The 23,512-nt window shown below is 44.0% G+C and overlaps 1 protein-coding gene across 1 annotated transcript in view; it reads left to right on the top strand.

Moving 5' to 3' along the window:
- The first annotated feature begins 4,604 nt into the window (after positions 1 to 4,604).
- The window catches only part of recql (RecQ helicase-like), a 23,345-nt gene continuing 4,437 nt past the window's right edge, over positions 4,605 to 23,512 (top strand). The window contains exons 1-14 of the mRNA XM_060903461.1: positions 4,605 to 4,670; positions 5,995 to 6,065; positions 7,297 to 7,515; positions 7,599 to 7,778; positions 8,248 to 8,354; positions 8,472 to 8,670; positions 11,833 to 11,999; positions 12,396 to 12,471; positions 15,689 to 15,837; positions 16,370 to 16,487; positions 18,484 to 18,622; positions 18,759 to 18,850; positions 18,937 to 19,156; positions 19,268 to 19,400. Coding sequence (XP_060759444.1) covers positions 6,044 to 6,065; positions 7,297 to 7,515; positions 7,599 to 7,778; positions 8,248 to 8,354; positions 8,472 to 8,670; positions 11,833 to 11,999; positions 12,396 to 12,471; positions 15,689 to 15,837; positions 16,370 to 16,487; positions 18,484 to 18,622; positions 18,759 to 18,850; positions 18,937 to 19,156; positions 19,268 to 19,400 — 1,821 coding nt within the window. The 5' untranslated portion in view covers positions 4,605 to 4,670; positions 5,995 to 6,043. The remainder of the gene's footprint in view (positions 4,671 to 5,994; positions 6,066 to 7,296; positions 7,516 to 7,598; positions 7,779 to 8,247; positions 8,355 to 8,471; positions 8,671 to 11,832; positions 12,000 to 12,395; positions 12,472 to 15,688; positions 15,838 to 16,369; positions 16,488 to 18,483; positions 18,623 to 18,758; positions 18,851 to 18,936; positions 19,157 to 19,267; positions 19,401 to 23,512) is intronic.

The following is a 23,512-nucleotide window of genomic DNA, read 5'->3' as shown; positions in this document are numbered from 1 at the left end:
GCAAGCCACCCTTTTCCGGTCGAGAACCATGGCCTCGGACTTGGAGGTGCTGATTCTCATCCCAGCCGCTTCACACTCGACTGCAAACTGCCCCAGTGCATGCTGAAGGTCCTGGTTTGAAGAAGCCAACAGGACAACATCATCCGCAAAAAGCAGAGATGAAATCCTGTGGTTCCCAAACAGGATTCCTTCCGGCCCCTGGCTGCGCCTAGAAATTCTGTCCATAAAAATTATGAACAGAACCGGTGACAAAGGGCAGCCCTGACGGAGTCCAACATGCACTGGGAACAGGTCTGACTTACTGCCAGCAATGCGAACCAGACTCCTGCTCCGTTCGTACAGGGACCGGACAGCCCTTAGCAAAGAGCCCCGAACCCCATACTCCCGAAGCACCCCCCACAGAATACCACGGGGGACACAGTCGAATGCCTTCTCCAGATCCACAAAGCACATGTGGACTGGTTGGGCAAAATCCCATGAACCCTCGAGCACCCTATGAAGGGTATAGAGCTGGTCCAGTGTTCCGCGACCAGGACGAAAACCGCATTGTTCCTCCTGGATCCGAGGTTCGACTATTGGTCGAATTCTCCTCTCCAGTACCCTGGAGTAAACTTTCCCTGGGAGGCTGAGAAGTGTGATTCCCCTGTAATTGGAGCACACTCTCCGGTCCCCTTTCTTAAAAAGAGGGACCACCACCCCAGTCTGCCACTCCAGAGGCACTGTCCCCGACCGCCACGCGATGTTGCAGAGGCGTGTCAACCAAGACAGCCCCACAACATCCAGAGACTTGAGATACTCAGGGCGGATCTCATCCACCCCCGGTGCCTTGCCACCGAGGAGCTTGCAAACCACCTCAGTGACTTCGGCTTGGGTAATGGACGAGTCCACCTCTGAGTCATCAGCCTCAGTCTCCTCAGTGGAAGACATGACGGTGGGATTGAGGAGATCCTCAAAGTATTCCTTCCACCACCCGACAATGTCCCCAGTCGAGGTCAACAGCTCCCCACCCGCACTGTAAACAGTGTTGGCAGAGTACTGCTTCCCCCTCCTGAGGCGCCGGATGGTTTGCCAGAATTTCTTCGAGGCCGACCGATAGTCCTTCTCCATGGCCTCCCCGAACTCCTCCCAGTTCCGAGTTTTTGCCTCCGCAACTGCCCGAGCTGCAGCACGCCTGGCCTGCCGATACCCGTCGGCTGCCTCAGGAGTCCCGGAGGTCAACATGGCCCGATAGGACTCCTTCTTCAGCTTGACGGCATCCCTTACTTCCGGTGTCCACCACCGGGTTCGGGGATTGCCGCCACGACAGGCACCGGAGACCTTGCGGCCACAGCTCCGAACAGCTGCGTCCACAATGGAGGTAGAGAACATGGTCCACTCAGACTCAATGTCCCCCGCCTCCCTCGGAAGCTGGGAAAAGCTCTCCCGAAGGTGGGAGTTAAAGACCTCCCCAACAGAGTGCTCGGCCAGACGTTCCCAGCAGACCCTCACCATACGTTTGGGCCTGCTAGGTCTGTCCAGCTTCCTCCTCCGCCAGCGGATCCAACTCACCACCAGGTGGTGATCAGTTGACAACTCAGCCCCTCTCTTCACCCGAGTGTCCAAGACATAGGGTCGGAGATCAGATGACACGACTACAAAGTCGATCATTGACCTCTGACCTAAGGTGTCCTGGTGCCACGTGCACTTATGGACACCCCTATGCTCGAACATGGTGTTCGTTATGGACAAACTGTGACTAGCACAGAAGTCCAATAACAAAACACCACTCGGGTTCAGATCGGGGAGGCCGTTCCTCCCAACCACGCCCCTCCAGGTGTCACTGTCATCGCCCACGTGAGCATTGAAGTCCCCCAGTAGCACAATGGAGTCCCCAGTCTGAGCACCCCTCAGTACCTCTCCCAGGGACTCCAAGAAGGCCGGATACTCTATACTGCTATTTGGCCCGTAGGCACAAACAACAGCAAGAGCCCTCTCCCCAATCCAAAGGCGCAGAGAGGCGACCCTCTCGTTCACTGGGGTAAACTCCAACACATGGCGGCTGAGCTGGGGAGCTATAAGGAAGCCCACACCAGCCCGCCGCCGCTCACCACGGGTGACTCCAGAGAAGTGGAAAGTCCAGCCCCTCTCGAGGAGCTGGGTTCCAGAGCCCAAGCTGTGCGTGGAGGTGAGCCCGACTATCTCTAGCCGGTACCTCTCAACCTCCCGCACAAGCTCAGGCTCCTTCCCCCCCAGCGAAGTGACATTCCATGTCCCAACAGCCAGCCGCTGTGTCTGGGGATCAGGTTGTCGAGGCCCCTGCCTTCGACTGCCACCCAATCCACACTGCACCAAACCCCTACTGCTACCTCTGTGGGTGGTGAACCCACAGGAGGTCGGGCCCACGTCACCTCTTCGGGCTAAGCCCGGCCGGGCCCCATGGGCAAAGGCCTGGCCACCAAGCGCTCGCATACGAGCCCCAACCCCGGGCCTGGCTCCAGGGTGGGGCCCCGGCTGCGTCCTACCGGGCGACGTCACGGTCCTGGATTTTTTCTCCATAGGGTTTTTTTTTTTTTGTGAACTGCTCTTGGTCTGGCCTGTCACCTAGGACCTGTCTGCCTTGGGAAACCCTAACAGGGGCATAATGCCCCCGACAACATAGCTCCTAGGATCATTCAAGCACACAAACCCCTCCACCACAATAAGGTGGCAGTTCTAGGAGGGGTTAAATAAGCTATATTAATATATTTCTTATTAATTTATTTCTTATCTATGTTTCTTATTAGTAATAGAGCATTCGTCAGGGCCTGTTATCTGACAAATATTCTCTACCTGTCTTGCCCTCTTTGAAACCCTGTCTCCTCAGTATATTGTTCTCTGTCTTTTTTTTTTTAATTATTCACAAGTTCAAGTTCTTTGATATTACAGGTGACCATGCTTTATTTACTTTAACTGAGCAATTACATACATCATAAATAATTAAAAATAAATACTCTGTAAATAAACAATAGGTATGGTGGCTAATGGCTATTCTTGCATTTGTAATATTATCTCTTACAGTACTTGCTTTATTTTACAACATTTCCAGTATGGCTTCAAATAAAGTCATAAAGTATGATAACATACAGTAAACAAACTAAAAATGCGCCTTAATAAACGTGTGCTAAGGAGGTGCTCTCCCGTGCTGCTTGTTGGGGAAGATAGAGGCTGTGGCACGGCAGGAGGCCTATAATGATTTAGCATGCCTAGTACACAGCTCTCGATATGGCATTAAATATTCTCACAACACTTATAGGCTAAAACGATTCAGAAACTTTATATAAGTTCATAATTACGCCAGGCGGCACGGTGGTGTAGTGGTTAGCGCTGTCGCCTCACAGCAAGAAGGTCCTGGGTTCGAGCCCTGGGGCCGGCGAGGGCCTTTCTGTGTGGAGTTTGCATGTTCTCCCCGTGTCCGCGTGGGTTTCCTCCGGGTGCTCCGGTTTCCCCCACAGTCCAAAGACATGCAGGTTAGGTTAACTGGTGACTCTAAATTGAGCGTAGGTGTGAATGTGAGTGTGAATGGTTGTCTGTGTCTATGTGTCAGCCCTGTGATGACCTGGCGACTTGTCCAGGGTGTACCCTGCCTTTCGCCCGTAGTCAGCTGGGATAGGCTTCAGCTTGCCTGCGACCCTGTAGAACAGGATAAAGCGGCTACAGATAATGAGAATGAGATGAGATGAGATAATTATGCCAGTAACACCACACATTGGCGTGCATATGTACAAACCTGTCTGAGACACCCGTCTTCAACTCGGATACCTTCTTCTCCCTCCTCTTCCTCTAAATTGACGGTAGGCAATTATCCAACTTCCAGCAAGTGCAGCATCATTAGATGCGCCACCTACCATAGGGGAGTGTGTACAGAAGGGAACACCTCTCTGCCTGTTTAGCCGTGCGTAAGGCGTAATTGATCAATCGCAAGTGGTTGGCGCGACGCAATGGGTAGCCTAGATCAGATAGATAAACTAGATTTTTTTTCTAGCGTGAGAATTCGGAGGTATGGCGTGTGAGGACAATCAAATGCGTGTGTCTCACACTCATTGCGTGAGAGTTGGCAGCCCAGCTTTAACCATGGCATGGTTGTTGGTACCAGATGGACTGGTTTGAGTATTTCAGAAGCTGCTGATCTCCTGGGGTTTTCACACACAACAGTCTCTAGAGTTTACACAGAATGGTGCAGAAAACAGAAAAGCATCTCAGAATTCATTACACATCAAACACTGAGCTGGATGAGCTACAACAGCAGAAAACCACATCACGGTCCGAATCTGAAGCGATCATGGGCACATATTCACCCAAACTGAACTTTGGGGTTCTTGGATGAACATTTTGAGAACCTTTGCTGTAGAAGGACAAGCTCCAGAACCCTTAATAATGTATAAAAGTTTAATCTTCTCACAGAACATTTTTTTAAATGGAGTATTGTTTATACATGACGTACAGATGTATTTTCTTTATAAAACACACCTGATCATATTATGCAAAAGACAAGAACTCAAGCTCAGTCCATAAATGAGAGCAAAACTGAGGCGGAGAGAGATTAAAAAAAAAAAAAAAAAAAAAAAATCCCCTGCATATCCGGTGTAACCGGAAATGAGCGTCGCGCGGGGCAACGAAACGAGCAAACAGAGTGAAGGGACTTTCTGAAGAGGGTACGTGGTGGTGTTATTATTATTTATTTTATTTTTATTAGTTTTTAAGCTTAGAGATCAGTGTTTAGGGTGGGATGCTGATATTTACTACACTGTGAAACGTTAATTTGAAATGATTTGGGATTTGAATAAATCTCGAGCTCGTTCGCTAATTCACTCCACACAGCTGCTAGCACGAGTCAGGAGGGTGTGCGCATGCGCATTTAGTCATAGCAGATAAGTGACCAGAATGTATTTGGGTTTTCTAGCAGTGAAAGTTTATAGAAATGGAAAAGAAACATATATATTACGCTGTGTAATGGATATTAAAAGTTATCAGTGTTAAATATTTAGCTCAAGGTGATTTTAAACCTAGCCAGCTCTCAGAAGCACTTCATTCTTTCATGTAGATAACTAGCTAACTAACTAACTAACTAACTAACCAACCAGCTAATCACCTGTTCTTTAGCTGTAATTAGATATAAAATGAAGAAACTGAAAATGTAAAGGAATGCACTGAAACTTTTTTCTTTCTTTGTTCTTATTAGCACTTTCACTTTCATTCTTTGTGCTCTTTCCCCCACCAATTTGTCTTTCTGCCTTTCTTTATTACTCTCTTTACCTGTCTATCTTTCTATCTGGTACTTTGTCATACCGGTTTCCTCTCTTTCTCAATCTCTCTCTCTCTCTCTCTCTCTCTCTCTCTCTCTCTCTCATAATATAATTTTTTAAACCTTTCCTTCTACCATTCTTTAACCTTTATCTCTTCCCCTCCTCTCACCCACCCTGTCCTTCTTTCTTTTTCTTTCTTTTGTTTCTTCCCCCTTTCATTAAACAGCATTATAGGTTTATTTATTTAGTTATTTACATTTATTATTATTATTATTATTATTATTATTATTATATATTTTTTTACTCAAATCGTGCACTCTGTAGTGAACAGAGTGGTTTTCGGACACTGTCAGACTGAGTATGGTGTAAAATATGACACAAGTGCCATGATGTGGCGCGTTAAGACGTGCAGTTTCACATCCAGTAAAGAAAACGAATCTCACTAGTGGCACGTTGAGCTAATGTAATATTTGTAATCAGTAGCGTTAAATTGCATTTAGTTATATTTTCAACTTAACGACATTTTTAAAATTTAATATCATGTCTTTTATATAAGACCTTCTTGATTATAATATATTTGAGATTTATGTTATGGTAGTTTAGTGCTTGTTTTTATATATTTTTAATTTAGATCCTTTATTAGTTTGAATGCATTTGTTACAAGTCTTTGACTCATTGTACATATCGACCATAAATAAAGCCATGATTGATTGATCCATGCTCTTTCTTTCAGCATAATCTGACTTTTATAACTCCTGATTTCTTGAAGACCTGCTCCTGAAATGGCCGGCATCACCAACAGAGGTTTGACAATAAATTACAAATGATTAAATGTTTACAGAAAATGATTTAAGAACCGGGTGGCACGGTGATGTAGTGGTTAGCGCTGTCGCCTCACAGCAAGAAGGTCCGGGTTCGAGCCCCGGGGCTGGCGAGGGCCTTTCTGTGTGGAGTTTGCATGTTCTCCCCGTGTCCGCGTGGGTTTCCTCCGGGTGCTCCGGTTTCCCCCACAGTCCAAAGACATGCAGGTTAGGTTAACTGGTGACTCTAAATTGAGCGTAGGTGTGAATGTGAGTGTGAATGGTTGTCTGTGTCTATGTGTCAGCCCTGTGACGACCTGGCGACTTGTCCAGGGTGAACCCCGCCTTTCACCCGTAGTCAGCTGGGATAGGATCCAGCTCGCCTGCGACCCTGTAGAAGGATAAAGCGGCTACAGATAATGAGATTTAAGAACCATAGAGAGAGAGAATACAGGGCTGCCGAGGAGTCTGGTATGTAAATGTCTCATTAGTGGAGTCTCTGTAAAACAGAGCTCATTACAGACGTGACTGTGACAGACAAGAAATGTTCATTAGAGTCTCAGAGGGATGCAGCAAAAAGAGATCGCGAGTCTAAATCCCTATTGTGCCACAGCCATCCGTCGCCGGGAGCTCAAGGGAGTGAAATTGGCTTGCACTTTCAGGGAGGGAGGGAGAGGTGGTGGTGTCATCATCTCTCTCCCTTGTCAATTACAGTGACTGTAGCCAATCATAGGCATGTCTTGAGGTGTCATGGGTGGATAGTGCTGTCTTTCAAGTGTGTTATGCTGAAAAGATGCAGTTGGCTGACTTTAGAGCCTCAGGGGAAGCATGTGATCATCTTTGCCCTCCCTGGTTGGTTGGTCGCTGTGGTGTGGTATGGTAGGGGAGAGCTGTCTAGTGAGGTGGGAATTGGCTGTGAATAAATTAGAGAGAAAATCAGTCATGTAGGTGTTTTGAGCTGCTTCCTGGAAGCCCCGCCCCCATTTGTTCCACTCACATTAGTTTTACCAATAATCTTGCATCCAGCTTGAAATATGTTTATGTTCTGAGTTTATTAATGTGAAATAATCTCTGTAAGTACACAGAATGTTTGGCTAACCTTGGACGCCTTTTTGGATCTTCTTTCTGGAGGGTTTTTTCCCCCCTCCACCCACATCACTGGACTTCTCTAAAGCTTCTTTATGACAAGTTCTAGTGTTAAACTATGAAACGGGCTGATTGTTACTGTATCGCAGAGGAAGCTCAGGCTGAGTTGGACTCCATCGAAGGCGAGTTGGAGTTGCTGGAGCTGCAGATCTCTGAGCTCCTGGAGAAGCAGGCCTCTCTAACCTCCAGGAAAAACAAACTCAGGAAAATTCTCGGCAGTTCGTCCGACTCTGCTCAGGCCTCAGGATCTGCAAAAGCATCCAAACCTGCGTTAAGCAAAAAGGACTTGCAGCACTATGAGGAGTCAGGTGAAAGAAATAGCACCTGGAACGCTAGTTAATTGCTAGTTAAATTGGTCACTGTTTGAGAATATTTGTGCTTTGTGTGATAGATTTCTCATGGTCAAAGGAGGTCAAGGGGAAACTGGCGACCGTGTTCAAACTCTCCAAGTTCCGACCTCTTCAGCGAGCCGCGATCAACCTCAGCATGTCGGGGAGAGACCTGTTTTTGGTGATGCCTACAGGCTGCGGCAAGAGCTTGTGCTACCAGCTACCAGCTGTCTGTTCAGAAGGTATACTTAATAAATAAATAAATAAACCTTTTATAATTATCATGTGATATATTCAGAGGCTTCCAAGATGACATTCTGAGTTTACCCCCCCCCTTTTTTTTTTAAGTTTTAAACTTCTGCTAATGGTTTTCTACATTACCCACAATGCTTTTCGACTCTGCTGATAATGGTGCAGTGGGATTTCGCCATTGCTTCATTTCCACCTAAAGACAGCGATGCAGCAGCACTTTAGTTTGAGCAGAACTAGAGAGACTAAAACTAATCAGCTTCCAAAGCTTCAACCTTCACACCAATACCACAGTCAACACCATCGTGCTCGTCATCTCGTATATCTCTAACTACCCAAGCCTAGTGTCTGGAGTAACTGTAGCTGCATTGCATCAGTATAGTTTAACTAATGGAAATTAACTCTCTCCCCCCCCCCCCCCCCCCCCCCCGAAATTAAGTGTTAATTATTCTTGCGCCTCAGGTTTTACGCTGGTCATCGCTCCACTGGTGTCTCTGGTAGAGGATCAGCTCATGTATCTGAAGTCTCTCAACGTCCCTGCTGTGACACTTAATGCTTCCAGTTCAAAGGTTAAAACATTTCAAGAGTTCATTACATCATCTCTAAGGATCATCACAGAGAAGCTAAACTTGCTAAACGTTTATTTGATGTTATAAATTCTCATTTTCCTCTTTCGGCTTGTTCAGGAGGATTCCAAGTCCGTCATGGCAGGTATGACTGATAAAAACAGCCCCTTCAAACTGCTCTACGTCACGCCGGAGAAGATCGCCAAGAGCAAACTGCTGATGTCTAAACTGGAGAAAGCTTATAATATGGGTCTGTTGGAGCGCATCGCTGTGGACGAAGTGCACTGCTGCAGTCAGTGGGGTCATGACTTCAGACCAGGTGAGAGGTTTTTTAAATTTATTTATTTATTTTTTTAATCAAACCAGAAGGTTTAGCATTAAAAATAAAGTCAAGTAACGTTACACACCAGCTGGGATAGGCTCCAGCTCGCCTGCAACCCTGTAGAACAGGATAAAGTGGCTAGAGATAATGAGATGAGAATGTTACCCACACACACACACGGAGTACCAGTCAAAAGTTTGTACACCCCTACTCGAGCCATTCGTAGGTTTTTCTGTATTCTGGCCATTTTCTAGAGCAATACTGAAGACATCAAAGCTAAGAAATAACGTAGTAAACAAAGTGTTTAAAAAAAAAAATTGATATTTTAGATTTGTCAGTGTATCCAGTGTTTCCCTTGATGACGCTTTACACACTATTGTCATGATCTTAACCAGTTTCATGAGGGAGTCACCTGGAATACTTTTCAATTAACAGGTGTGTCTCGTCAAAAGGTAATTAGTGGGTGAGTTTTTTGCCTTTTTAATATGTTTTGAGATCAAACAGTAAATAGTAAATAATAAACATAGCCCGATTCCACATCACAACTGTAGTCCTCCATATTATATCAAGAATCGTTCAGCGAAGTAAAGAAAAACGACATCCATCGTTACTTTAAGACATAGTGACCTTTTTTTTTTAATTAATAAAAATAAACAAACATCAAGTTAGAAGGTATGCCCAAACTTTTGACTGGTACTGTGCCATAACACTTAAAACCACTAATGGTCAGTGTTGTAGTCAAGTCACTAATCCTCGAGTCCCCAGTGTTCAAGTCTGAGTCGGGTCCACTATTGATCCGAGTCGAGTCCAAGCACAAGACTCCAACCGCACCATCTGACGGTGTCTGTTTTAGCTCCATTAACATTAGTTTGTTCCTGAACATGGCGTATGAACAGGTGAATGAGCTTCTCTTTGTCAGGGAGTGTGAAGTCTTCTGTCAGAGACGGTTGGGAGACGGATGGAAGTGCAGAAGGTGTGTTTATTAATACAAGTGAAGACGCTAAACAATCCAGAACAGCAGGCAAAATCGTAAAATGGTGAAACAGGTGATGGGTCGAGCGAGACACACAAACAGGCCATCAGAGACTCGGCAGGATCAAAGACAAGAAACAGGAAATCAGGGATGAGGAAACCAAACAAGGAAATAAGACTCGGTAACGTGTCAGCAACGCAACTCAATACTTTGCAAAATAAGTGTGCGTTCACAGTTTTTATATCAGCACGCTGATTGCGCCTTAATCCTGTGCAGTTGTGAGTCGTTTACAGCGCGCACGCAAGAGTCTGCTTGGCACGCGCGCTGTCCGGAGCGCCACCAAGAGTCTATCTGATGCATGTGCCAAGGCGTGCAGGTGTGACACTCTTGGATGAAATTAGTACAAAAATTAATGTAGATATAATAATTTGGTGTAAGATGTATTTATGGTATGTTACAAAAAATAAAGAGAAAATCAGAGTCCTCATTTCCAATTTATGAGTCCGAATGCAGTTAAAGGAAAACTCCGGAGTGATATGCTTTCTAGGTCTATTTTCGCATTATTGCGAGTGCATACGTTGAGTTGCTACCGCAGTCACATCAATCGGATGTGTTTTGAGAAAATTAGTTTTTTGCGATTTCAACCGGAAAGCACTAACACGGCAGTGCGAGGGGCGTGTCTTTTTGCCAATACAAAACGCTAGTTTTAAAACCATTGCAAAGCTCAAAACAACATGACAGTTCTGTGGAAGTGGGTAGAGGGTTCCTACAAACAAAACGAAGTGTGTCTAGCTCTGCAAGTGCACGGATAGTGTGTAGAAGAGTAAATACAAAGCCAGTGACCTTGCCTGAATTTGGTCTTCTCCAAACGCCATCTTCATGGGACAGTCCGCAAAAGTCGAGTGCCGAGTGCAGAGCCCATCCCTCTGGAAACGCACAACATTGTGCATTGTACAAAAAAGACACGCCCCGCGCACTGCCGTGTTGGCGCTTTCCGGTTGAAATTGCAAAAAACTAATTTTCTCAAAACACATCCGATTGACGTGACTGTGGTAGCAACTCAACGTATGCACTCGCAATAATGCGAAAATAGACCTAGGAAGCATTTCACTCCGGAGTATTCCTTTAATGCAGGAGTCTGAGTCGAGGTCATCAGCACTCAAGTCCAAGTCAAGTCATGAGTCCTTAAAATTAGGGCACGAATCGAACTCGAGTACTACAAGCCTGCTGACAGGTGATGTGAACGACACTTGATTATCTTGTTACGATGGGACCTGTCAAGAGGTAGGATATATGAGACAGTAAGTGTCATGAACAGTCAGTTCTTGAAGCCAATGTGTTGGAAGCTGGAAAAATGGGCAAGTGTAAGCAAGAGACTTTGACAAGGAATAAATTGTGATTGCTAGATGACGGAGTCTGAGCATCTCCAAAATGGCAGGTCTTGTGGGGCATTCCTTGGCAGACATGCCAACCATTACAGTTTGCTACAGGGTTGGGATGTCTGCCTTGGTATGCAGTGGTTAGTACCTACCAAAAGTAGTTTACGGAAGTGCCCAAGGCTCATTGATGCGTGTAGGGAGCGATGGGTAGCACGTCTGGGAGCTACCTTAACCAAGTGCTGAAAAAGTTAATGCTGGCTATGATGGAAAGCTGTCAGAACACACGGTGCATTGTGGTTTGCTATGTATGAGGCTCCGTAGCTGTCAGTGCCCTGCCCACCACTGAAAGCATCTACAATGGTTGCTGTGGGTGGTCAGGCACATGTGTGTCGCTTATCTGGGAAGAGATGACCCCAGGATGCACTGTGGGAAGAAGGCGAGCCAGCAGAGGCTGTGAGGAATGTTTTGCTGGGAAACCTTGGGTCCTGCTTTCATATGGATGTTACTTTGATCCGTACCACTTACCGAAACAACGTTTTTGCAGCTCAAGTACAGCGCTTCATGGTAACGGTATTCAGCAGGTGGTTAAAATGTTATGGCTGATCGGTACCGAATAAATAACAGCTTTCAACCCCACTGAAGTCAGAAAATAGGCCTGTGCTTTACTCTATACATACTTGTCTCAAAATGAATTACAGCTGGAAAGCGGGGATAAACATTCTACATTACTGACCAATATATTGTTGAATATGATATTCACAGTATCAGTGATTAATTCTTACTGACACGATTCTTTGTGTGACTCAGATTACAAACTCCTGGGCATTCTCAAACGTCAGTTCCCTAATGTCCCGCTGATCGGACTGACTGCCACCGCGACCAGCAGCGTTCTGAAAGACTGCCAGAAGATCCTGTGTGTTCAGGATCCAGTTACACTTACAGCACCGTTTAACAGGCCGAATCTCTATTATGAGGTAAACGCCAATATCTTCCCTATCTCCATTTCACGTGACCTATACTACTATATATAACATTTTGTTGTTCAGGTTTAAGAAGCAAAAAATAAAACACTTGGTGTCATGCTGGAATAGGAAAATGACCAACAATAAGGGGTGCGATGAAGTTTCTGGAGATTCTGTTACCACTCTGATGTTGCTTATTTTCCTGTAATGATATGTCCTGAAGTGTTTTATTCTCCTTATGACAGCAACTTGGTATCAACTGCAGAAACTGAGGGGGGAAAAAAAAAAAAGTGTAAACTTTTCCATCCTGAAGATGTCCGGATGCTTCGAATTACATCTTTAACTCTGACTTGTTACAATCACACCTGTTTTTTGCTTTACTTTTCATTAATTTGTTTTATTTTACAGGTTCGGTTTAAAGACAGTGAAGACTCAACTAAAGAAATTGCAGCACTGATTAAAGGAAGATACAAGGACCAGTCAGGTATGTGTGAATGACCCTGCTCTTGAAATGAGGTTCTTAAAACCAAAAAAAAAACCCCTCAGCTTGTCTTGTTACCAAGAAACCACAGAGTGTAAACTCCTGTCTCCTAAAGATGTCTGGAAACTGAGCTACTGCTTTACCTCAAAGCTCTGCACTGGAGACTTCTTCCATAAATGACATACTTTTTTGAAAATGTGTCCACGTGGAGTGTCCGCTGTAAAAGTGCCCAGATGTTAGTATAGACACAACTGTGTATTAGAACGAACGTGTTGCTATAAACCCAGCGGCGATCTCCCCTCCTGAAAAGCGAGTTGCTGAAATCTGCAGTTCCTCAAATGGCCACTTGAGGCAGGCTCCAAAAGTGAGTCAATTCCCACAGACCCCTGTGAAAATGTCCAGCTTTACAGTGAAAACGAACATTAACAGCCTGGTACAAAAAAAAACCCAGTTTTGGTCTCGGACACCTGTACGGGGGTGAAATTTTTATATAATTCAACAGTTGAAATTATATTGAGCCATACAGTTATGCATAATTAGGGGTGGGGCTGATATGAGTGACAGCTGGGTTTGTCTCATTGTGTTAGCTGCTAGCTGGCATTACCTCAGAGCTCAAGCCAAGTTGAACTCAAGCAGGTGATGGATTTGTGTAAATAATTTATGGAGCCTTGCCTATTTTCGTCTCGGAGCTTTTCCACGCGCAAACAACTTTTACACACTACTCCACCTGTAAGTTACTGAAATTTGCTTTATTAGTTTGTACTTACCCTTCAGTATTTTTGATGATGTTGCTGCCGATGAAGTTTATTGGGGTCTCCCCTTCAGTAACCTAGACTCAATTAAAATTGAGAAGACGATGCTCCTGGATCATATGTTATTGGACGGTTACATGTCTAGTAGTTGTTTATTATTGTGGGTGGTAAAAGAGAGCAACTGGACTTGCCTGAAGATTCTTGAAGATGTTTCACCTCTCATCCGAAAGGCTTCTTCAGCTCTGTCTGACTAATACCCTGTCCACACTAGGGATTTTGTACCGATACGATACTACTTTCGTACCGCAACACCTGTCCACACTAGCAACTATTCTGGTACTGTAGCGGTACTGTAGCGCTTCGCTGTAGTGTGGACAGATGAAGCGGTTCTGTATCGATACAGATATAATGCGCATGCGCAATGAACCATTCCTACTTCTTCCAGGCTATTCATACAATACAATACGCACGTGCTTTCCAGCTGTAAATAAAACGTCAAAATGGCTCAAAACGACCGTGGAGCTCCATGGAGCAAAGATGAAGTTATGTTTGTTGGAGCTTTGGGGAGACGAGCGATGCCAGGAACAGTTAGTGAAGAACGGAGATTCGTTTTCTTTGTTTCTTTCTCAACTGCCTCGCGCATTTTATACGATTCGACTGAATAAATGACCACCAGAAATACAGACTGTACATTGACAACAAAAAGCACACACGCGTTGTTTCATCCGCCATATTCTCGGAAGGAAGTTACTCGGTAACCACGGAAACATTTTGCGCACGCGCATTTCAACTACCGTGAAAGAAAACTGCAAACATTTCTCGCTAGTGTGGACAGATGCACTAAACTGTACCGCTATACTTTGTATCGATACAGTTATACCACTATCGTACCGGTATATATGTGAACACAGCTTATTAGGGAGTATCAGGTATTTATCCTCTCATGGATGAAAAGCAATCCTAAGGTGTCATTGAGTCCTCCTGTTGGTGTGGGTCACTGGGGGCTGGGTGTGAACGGCCTAGAGAGTCGTTGGGGTGATCAGTGGGTTGTTGGTTCTCTCTGTCCTCCTGTGAGTCACTGAAAACAGCTGGGTTTTGGTGTGCATTCAGTTGTCTGGGAAGTGTGCCAAGGACTGCATTGTAGGTGGCTGATAAATGGTGTCTTAGACCACCACCTCTGTTCAGTGATGGCTGTTCCAGGTTGACCAAAATGGCTTCTTTAACTCCTCGCTCATACCAACGATCCTCTCTGGCTAAAATGTGTACGTTGCAATCCTGAAATGAGTGTCCTTTGTTGTTAAGATGAAGATAGACAGCAGAGTCCTGGCCTGAGGAACTGGCTCTCCTGTGTTGAGCCATGCGCCTGTGAAGCGGCTGTTTTGTTTCCCCAATATGAGTCCGTGAATTCCTCACTGCACTGAATTGCGTACACTACGCTGTCCTGTTTGCGTCTGGGTATTCTGTCCTTAGGGTGGACCAGTTTCTGCTTCAGGGTGTTACTGGGTCTGAAATGTACTGGAATGTTGTGTTTGTAGAAGATCCTCCTGAGTTTCTCAGATAGACCAGAAATGTAGGGAATGACAATGTTCTTGTTTGTTCCTGTTATCCTCCTTTGGAGGACAGAGAGAACCAACAACCCACTGATCACCCCAACGACTCTTGAGGCCGTTCACACCCAGCCCCCAGTGACCCAAACCAACAGGATGACTCAACGACACCTTGGGATTGCTTTTCATCCATGAGAGGATAAATACCTGATACTCCCTATTAGTCAGACAGAACTGAAGAAGCCTTTCGGATGAGAGGCGAAACGTCTTCAAGAATCTTCAAGCAAGTCCAGTTGCTCTTTTACCACCCACAGTTTACCATGACCTGGATGACTGAGAATCTTCAGACATTTGTTTATTATTATTATTATTGTAAACAGGCCATTGAGGTTATGGTTTGTGTCTTGTAGAGCAGCTTCTTTTAGTTTAGCCAGTTGCGTGTTAGCTAGCTATGCAAGCTAGCCTGTTAGCTTCAAAATTAGTAGGTGTGTTCCAGCTGTACTATTCCAGCAGCCAGGCTTCACTATCCCTGCCCCTTTCTCCATTTGTGGACTAGCCAGGAGTTAGGCAGAGTCAGGCACTGCCAAGATGGCGACGCCCGTAGCCTCCTTATGTGAGTTTCAGAAATCCTATGAATGACTTCACAGAGGCTTTGTCAATTAATTTTTATCGTCGATGCTATAAACGTTGTTGCCCTTTATAGAAACATGACACTTTGTCCAATTACAATTGAGAATTCAGCAATGCAGTGGTATAAGATTTATTAGCCCCCCCAAAAAAATGCCTTCCAAGTAAACATATTTACCTAATGTATGTCAAAAATAAGCATGAACAGTAGGGGGGGGGGGTATGATTATAGCCTATGTGATGGAGGAATATCTTCTAAGTTTTTTTTTTTTTTTTTTTTTTTCTTCTCTACAGGAATAGTGTATGTGTTCTCACAGAAAGATGCAGAGGTGGTGTCTACAGAGCTGCAGAAGAATGGCATCCTGGCTCAGCCGTACCATGCAAACATGGAGCCTTCAGATAAAACCCTGGTGCATCGTCAGTGGTCGAGCAAAAAGATTCAGGTACAACCTCTGATAAAATCTCTGGCCAAATGAGAACCGGGAATGAAGTAGGAATTTATTAAAACAAAACACAAAATCTGATGTTTTGATGTGTTTTCAAAAAAAAGTTTGTTAAATTTGAAGTGTAATGTATTACAGTGTTAAGTAAATATACGTTAGCGATATTATTTTAGAAGAGTTAAAGCAGCCCATATGCTGGAACATATACTCAGCTCAAGCCTGTGTTGACTCGGGAAGTGGTGATTTGTTGGGCCAAGCGTTAGAAACCTGAGAAATAGAGCTGTGAAATGCACACTAATTCACCTGGATGTGCTTTGAGTATAAGGTGTACATCGTAATCTTCTTTCAGAGCAAGCCATGGGCGTGTCAGCAGGACAGTGATGGTGTGTGTGTGTGTGTGTGTGTGTGTGTGTGTGTGTGTGTGTGTGTGTGTGTGTGTAATGTTGTTATTTTTATATAACACACACACACACACACACACACACACACACACACTGAAAAGTCAGAAATGTAAGTCCTGTTTGTGTTCTAGGTGGTTGTTGCTACAGTGGCATTTGGAATGGGCATTGACAAAGCAGATGTACGGTTTGTTATCCACCATACCATCAGCAAGTCCATGGAGAACTACTATCAGGAGAGCGGACGTGCAGGTACGTTACTGCCAACGTCTACGGTTTAGTGTTGTAAATCTTTCTGGATGCAAAAAATACTGCAGCTTCACCACAAAATCGAAACTGAAGAACCAGGAAACCAAGACAGCAGGCGGTTGTTATATCGGCGTGTTGTTTGAGGAGCACTTCGTTTACATAATAAAGTTACGATAATGAAACCCAAGGCTGGAATAGGAGGAAAACATGAACAGAACTCGACACCAACGGCGTCGATGGCGATGCCTCTGCCCGGTAGACTACACACCTTATTAAGTTGTGATTTGGGGATGGACATTTGACCTCACAGTAATCTTGACCTGGTGAAATTACTTGTATCAGCCTTGGAGATATTGTGTTCACAAGGTTTTTCGACAGACATTTGACCTCAGTGACCTTGACCCTAGACCTTTTGATCTCAAAATCTAATCAGTTTATCTTTGTCCCCAAATGCACAAATGGTGAAAGTGTGGTGAAATTCCTTTCATTAGCCTTTGAGATATCGCGTTCGCAAGGTTTAGGGACAGACGGACAACCCGAAAACATAATGCCTCCTGCGCCTTGCAGAGGCATTAAAACAAGGCAAAGACGTGACCCAAGAATGACCCGTTTTATGAGTGAGCGAAGGACAGGCGCATGTGTTTTTTATGAATAAATGAAGAGCCTTATTAAAATCACATTAAATGAAATTGTTCTTACTGAGTAAATCATGTCGTCATTGCAACAAACTAAGAAATGATCGTTATTCCACGAAATCGAATCGTGCATGAGCTGATGGTGCTATAATCCATGTACGATGAGATTGAGTGGAATAACGATTTTATTCGATCCACATTCACTGGATTTTGAGAAACGGAGCATTTTTATTTTTTGCAAGTTCGATTAATAAGAACTTTATACAAAACGTCCAATAAAATCATTTCCACTTCGATGGACTTCTTGAAAACCTATCAATGGTGGCACAAATTGACTTGAGTGGGTTTTTTTGTGGAAAGTGCCGTCTTGCTGTTGTGCCGAGGTATAGAATAGCTTTAATTTATTTAATTCTTCCTTGGTTATTTCAGTTCTGTAATTTTCAAACTTCTTTGAGCTTTTGAACCAGTCTAAAAAAAATTCAACAAATTTTAATGCTTAAAGATGAAGAATGTAAACAAACCGGCAAAATGACGGGAGCAAGTTGTGAAAAATGCCATGATGATAATTCTTGGGGGGGAGAGATGTACATTCTTTCTATCAAATATTTTTATTTCATATTTTGTTGCTTTTGTTTTTCTTGGGGTTTTGTTTTCGAGTCAAGTTTTTATTTCGTCCTTGGTTGGTTCAGCAACGCCCGCTGCCATTTTTTTTTCTCTACTCACGGTATATGAGCTGATAGCTTAGTAGTCGAGTAGCCAATCAGAGTGCACGATTGTTCATATCCAGTGAATGTGGATAGAATAATAATTACCCCCTTTGGATGACCCTAAAGGTGTTCCCAAAATCAAGCTTAAACTTTCTAATCTGTAACCGCTGGCCAGGCAGATTACCCATCTACATACCCTAAAAATAAGGATGGGTCTTACTCATCTACCCACGTGCCAAGCACAAAGTAATGATGTCATATTAAATGTAGGTGTCCGGGTCTAGTAGGAGGAGTCAGCATCATAAATTACAAAGCGTTAAATTCTTTAAAGCACCGAGAAACTTAATGTAAAGTGGTATCATGTACCAGGTACTGAATGTAAAATGGTATTACATTCAATAGTTTTGATGTTTGTACCTCTGATGCTCTTCATATCACACAATACAATGCACTACTGCATTTTCAATGTGTGTGAGCGTAGAAATAATTCAAACTGACTAATTTGCATCTGCTCTCTAAACGTCGTCCTCTAAACCGATGTTAGTGGAATCGGCTCTTAATAAGACATGGTGGAGATCACCTAACATTTTGTGTTGAAATGTGAGAACTGTGTGTGATGTGATGCTTGACTCAAACAGTGTTTTATTTTATTTTCAGGGAGAGATGACAATCCAGCAGACTGCATCGTGTTCTATGGGTTTGCGGATGTTTTCCGGGTCAGCGCCATGGTTGTGATGGAGAACACCGGCCAGCAGAAGCTTCAGGACATGGTGGCTTATTGCCAGAATGTGGACCGGTAATAAATAATACAACGCTGCCAATAGCACGTGCTTTTGTCATAGCAGTTGCGTTACAGTCCGTTGTGTAATATTAGGATGGAAATTCTTTAGCTGTGATGCAATGACTCGTCAGTGTGTGACGTCTGTGCTCAGGTGTCGGCGTGCCGTGATGGCGACTCATTTTGATGAAGTTTGGGACGATAAAGAGTGCAACCAGACGTGTGATGTCTGTCGCCATGGAAATGGTGAGAGAACTGTTCTGAAAGTTTTTAAAACTTTAGCGTCACAGCTCACTGATGCGAGCCCAAACCGGTCCATGTCTTTGTGCCAGACTACATCACCATGGACATCACCAAGCACGCACGTGATGTGGTGGAAATCGTCGAATTGGCCGCGTCTCTGGACGAGAAGATGACTCCTCTGAAGGTGTGCGACACCTGGATGGGGAAAGGCAGTGCCAAGGTCCGTAAAATGGCCAAGGTGACGACGACCCTGTCACGCCAGGAGGTGGAGTCCATCATTGTTCATCTCTTACTGCACGGCTACTTCAGGTACTGTTTAATGTCACTCGTGAAGGAGAACGTGAAGTGAAACTGTTTTAGTTCCTCTGAGATGTCAGAAGTGAAGTATGGCTTTAACTTTTTCCACATTTTGTTTTAAAGTGAAGATTTCAGCTTCACACCGTACACAACGTACTTTTACCTGAAAGCAGGACGTAAAGCTGACTTACTGAAGAACGAAAACCACTCTGTCATGATGAAGATGAGGAGGAAAGGTTCTGCGTCCGTCTCGAGTGTAAATATTACTTTAATTCATTTCTTTCATATAAAAAACACAGATCAGTAATGTCTCTTTCTTCACCCTTTAATTTTAATCTGTTAAATTGATATCCATTTCATTCAGACTTTTTAAATAAATGATACCATTTCATCGTAGATCAGTTTCTTTTTAAACTTAACTAATTTTACTCACGTGCACCTGTAGCATGTAGTGGTCTCCCTTTTTTTTTTTTTTAGAACCTGAGATTTCCTCTGAGGTGCATCATCGCTGGTCGCATCTCGGTGTCGTTTATAAACACTAACCAGATGACTTTTATTCAGGGCTGTTAACCTTAAAACCTATTAATGGGTTTGGTAAAAATAGATAAATGTCAGCGTTGTCTCATTTAGCCTTGTCTTGCTTTAGCAAGGGAGTGATGAGTTTCTTAGACTACGTTCAGACCGCACCCTGAAACGACTCACATCCGATTTTTTTGCCCATATGCGACCTGTATCCGATTTGTTATTGACAATGTGAACGACACCGATCTGATTTTTTCACATGCGACCCAGGCCGCTTGGATATGTGGTCCTAATTCCGATGCATATCCATTATTTTCACATGCGACTGCAGTCTGACCGGACAGGTCGCATTCATGCAACCTACACGTCATCAACAAGAGACAAACGTCACTATTCTGCGTTGGCTAATCCCGCCTCTTTGGTGGAAACTTGAAGAGTGCGCTTTTTTTTTGTTTGTTTGTTTACATATTACGTAGATGTGCTTATTACATGTCAGTTTGCGCATGCGGGACACTTTTGGGTCGTTTTCCGTTCATATTGGAGATCGCATACAAGTCTCATATAATTGGTAATGTGAACGGCCTAACAAAAAAATCGGATTTCGCAAATCGGATATGGGTCGTTTCAGGTTGCAGTCTGAACGTAGTGATAGTATAGTGATACATTACATTAATGGCATTTAGCAGACGCTCTTATCCAGAGTGACATACAACACACCCAGAGCAGCCTGGGGAGCAGTTAGGGGTTCGGTGTCTTCCTTAAGGGCACTTCAGCCATTCCTGCTGGTCTAGGGACTCAAACCGGCAACCTTTTGGTCCCAAAGCTGCTTCCCTAACCAATAGGCTATGGCTTCTCAAATTATACAGCATTTTGGTGTATAATTTGGAATAAATAACACAAATGGAACAAGAGCCACAGATAAGTAGTAAGTAATAAATGAATGAATGAATGAATGGATGAATGAGAAGAGTTTCTCATGTGGTTGCCAGGTCCTCCTTTTATATTTCTGTGGAATTGATGCACAAAAAGCTCTCCATAAATGAATGCAGTTAATGCCACACACAAATGAGAGCAAACCTTTAAATGTTTTGTGTAAATGCACATGTTGACATTGCTAATATGAGTTTTCACTCAAAATTATGCCATTGAAGTCTTGCACCGAAGTAGTAGTGGTTAAATTTCTATAGTGTCTTTCACAATCTCAAGGTCACTGTACAGAAGGAGTTAAAAAAAAAAAGCCTAAGCAGTATGAGAGGAAGAAAAATGTTCATGGAAAAGATAAGTCTTCAACTGAGAGATGAAAGTAGAGAAAGAAGAGCAATGGCACTGAAGGTCCTTCCACAACATTTCCATTGGATTAAGGTCAGGACTTTGACTTGGCCATTCCAAAACATTAACTTTATTCTTCTTTAACCATTCTTTGGTAGAACGACTTGTGTGCTTAGGGTCGTTGTCTTGCTGCATGACCCACCTTTGCTTGAGATTCAGTTCATGGGCAGATGTCCTGACATTTTCCTTTAGAATTCGCTGGTATAATTCAGAATTCATTGTTCCATCAATGATGGCAAGCCGTCCTGGCCCAGATGCAGCAAAACAGGCCCAAACCATGATACTACCACCACCATGTTTCACAGATGGGATAAGGTTCTTATGCTGGATTGCAGTGTTTTTCCTTTCTCCAAACATAACGCTTCTCATTTAAACCAAAAAAGTTCTATTTTGGTCTCATCCGTCCACAAAACATTTTTCCAATAGCCTTCTGGCTTGTCCACATGATCTTTAGCAAACTGCAGACGAGCAGTAACGTTCTTTTTGGAGAGCAGTGACTTTCTCCTTGCAACCCTGCCATGCACACCATTGTTGTTCAGTGTTCTCCTGATGGTGGACTCATGAACATTAACATTAGCCAATGTGAGAGAAGCCTTCAGTTGCTTAGAAGTTACCCTGTGGTCCTTTGTGACCTCGCCAACTATTACACGCCTTGCTCTTGGAGTGATCTTTGTTGGTCGACCACTCCTGGGGAGGGTAACAATGGTCTTGAATTTCCTCCATTTGTACACAATCTGTCTGACTGTGGATTGGTGGAGTCCAAACTCTATAGGCTACGTTTACATTACGTCGAATCAGCGGATCATCAGATTAACGTTCTTAAAACGATTCGCGTTGACACTAAAACCGTTAGCCGTGCACACAGCAACACCAATACGCGGATACGCTCGGCTCCGCAGGCATCCTGCGCTCCAAATCACTCCGCCCTGAACAGCGAGTGCCCTCTGGAGGGTGCGCACTCCGGCCCTGCGCAGCTCACAGAGCGCGCGAGTGAAGTGAACAAGCCACGATTCGGGACTGAGCCGCTGTGTGTGAGATCCCAGCGCATATCACTTATTACTTGCAAGTGGAAGGATGGCAAGCCTAAAGACAATCATAACTACACAATGGGCAGTATTTGCATCAGTATTTGCAGTATTTTCATACTTTTATACTCTTTAATGAAAGGTGATACAAGGCGGAAGTCTGCGCCGTTTTTCAGCAGTCGCGTCACATGACCAACGCCAGCGAATCAGGAAGGTGGATGTCACAGTGACGTTGTCCAATGAGACGCCAGCTAGAGCTCAGCACAGCGTATTCGCGTATTCTCAATGTTTACACAGCACCGGAGCTGATACGATCTAGATTGAATACGTGGACGCTGGCGGATTCCCGTTTCCCCGCTTTTTCAGGGGGGTTAATGTAAACGGACAGTGCGTCCGTGAAGAAAACGAGACAGATACGGTCTAGTGTAAACGTAGCCTTAGAGATGGTTTTGTAACCTTTTCCAGCCTGATGAGCATCAACAACGCTTTTTCTGAGCTCCTCAGAAATCTCCTTTGTTTGTGCCATGATACACTTCCACAAACATGTGTTGTGAAGATCAGACTTTGATAGATCCCTGTTCTTTAAATAAAACAGGGTGCCCACTCACACCTGATTGTCATCCCATTGATTGAAAACACCTGACTCTAATTTCACCTTCAAATTAACTGCTAATCCTAGAGGTTCACATACTTTTGCCACTCACAGATATGTAATATTGGATCATTTTCCTCAATAAATAAATGACCAAGTATAATATTTTGCCTCATTTGTTTAACTGGGTTCTCTTTATCTACTTTTAGGACTTGTGTGAAAATCTGAAGTTTTAGGTTATATTATGCAGAAATATAGAAAATTCTAAAGGGTTCACAAACTTTCAAGCACCAGTGTACATCTCTCTGGATAAGAGCATCTGCTAACTGTCTGTGATGTAATGAATCAGTTTGTGTATTATTGCTAGTCAGAAGCAGATGGAGATGAGCAACGTTACAGAGGTGAAAGAATGCAAATTTGGTGAGTGACTTGGTATGAAAATCAAAATTGAGTGATGGATCAAGTAGTACTCCAAGATTTCTGACAACAGGAGCAGGCTGAACAAGAACAGTCAATACTGATCGAGAGGTTAGATGATTCCGATAGTGTGGATTTAATAAAAATGGCAGATGAGACAAATCTGGAAAGACGGACAGTTGAATAGGTCCAACTAACTAACTAAGGCTACGTTCACACTGCAGACTGAAGTGACTCAAATCCGATCTTTTCGCCCATATGTGACCTGTATCCGATCTTTTATTGACAATATGAACGATACAGATCCGATTTTTTCAAATCCGACCCAGGCCGTTTGGATATGTGGTCCTAATTCCGATTCCTATCCGCTCTTTTCATATGCGACTTCAGTCTGAACCGCCAGGTCGCATTCATCCGACTTACACGTCATCAACAAGCCACAAACGTCACTATTCTGCGCTGAAGTAGGCGGCGGGTCTCTCA

This window comes from Neoarius graeffei, chromosome 21, assembly GCF_027579695.1.
Source record: "Neoarius graeffei isolate fNeoGra1 chromosome 21, fNeoGra1.pri, whole genome shotgun sequence".
NCBI lineage: Eukaryota > Metazoa > Chordata > Actinopteri > Siluriformes > Ariidae > Neoarius > Neoarius graeffei.
Note: the sequence above shows the minus strand (reverse complement) of the source record. Positions and strands in the feature narration are given on the sequence as shown.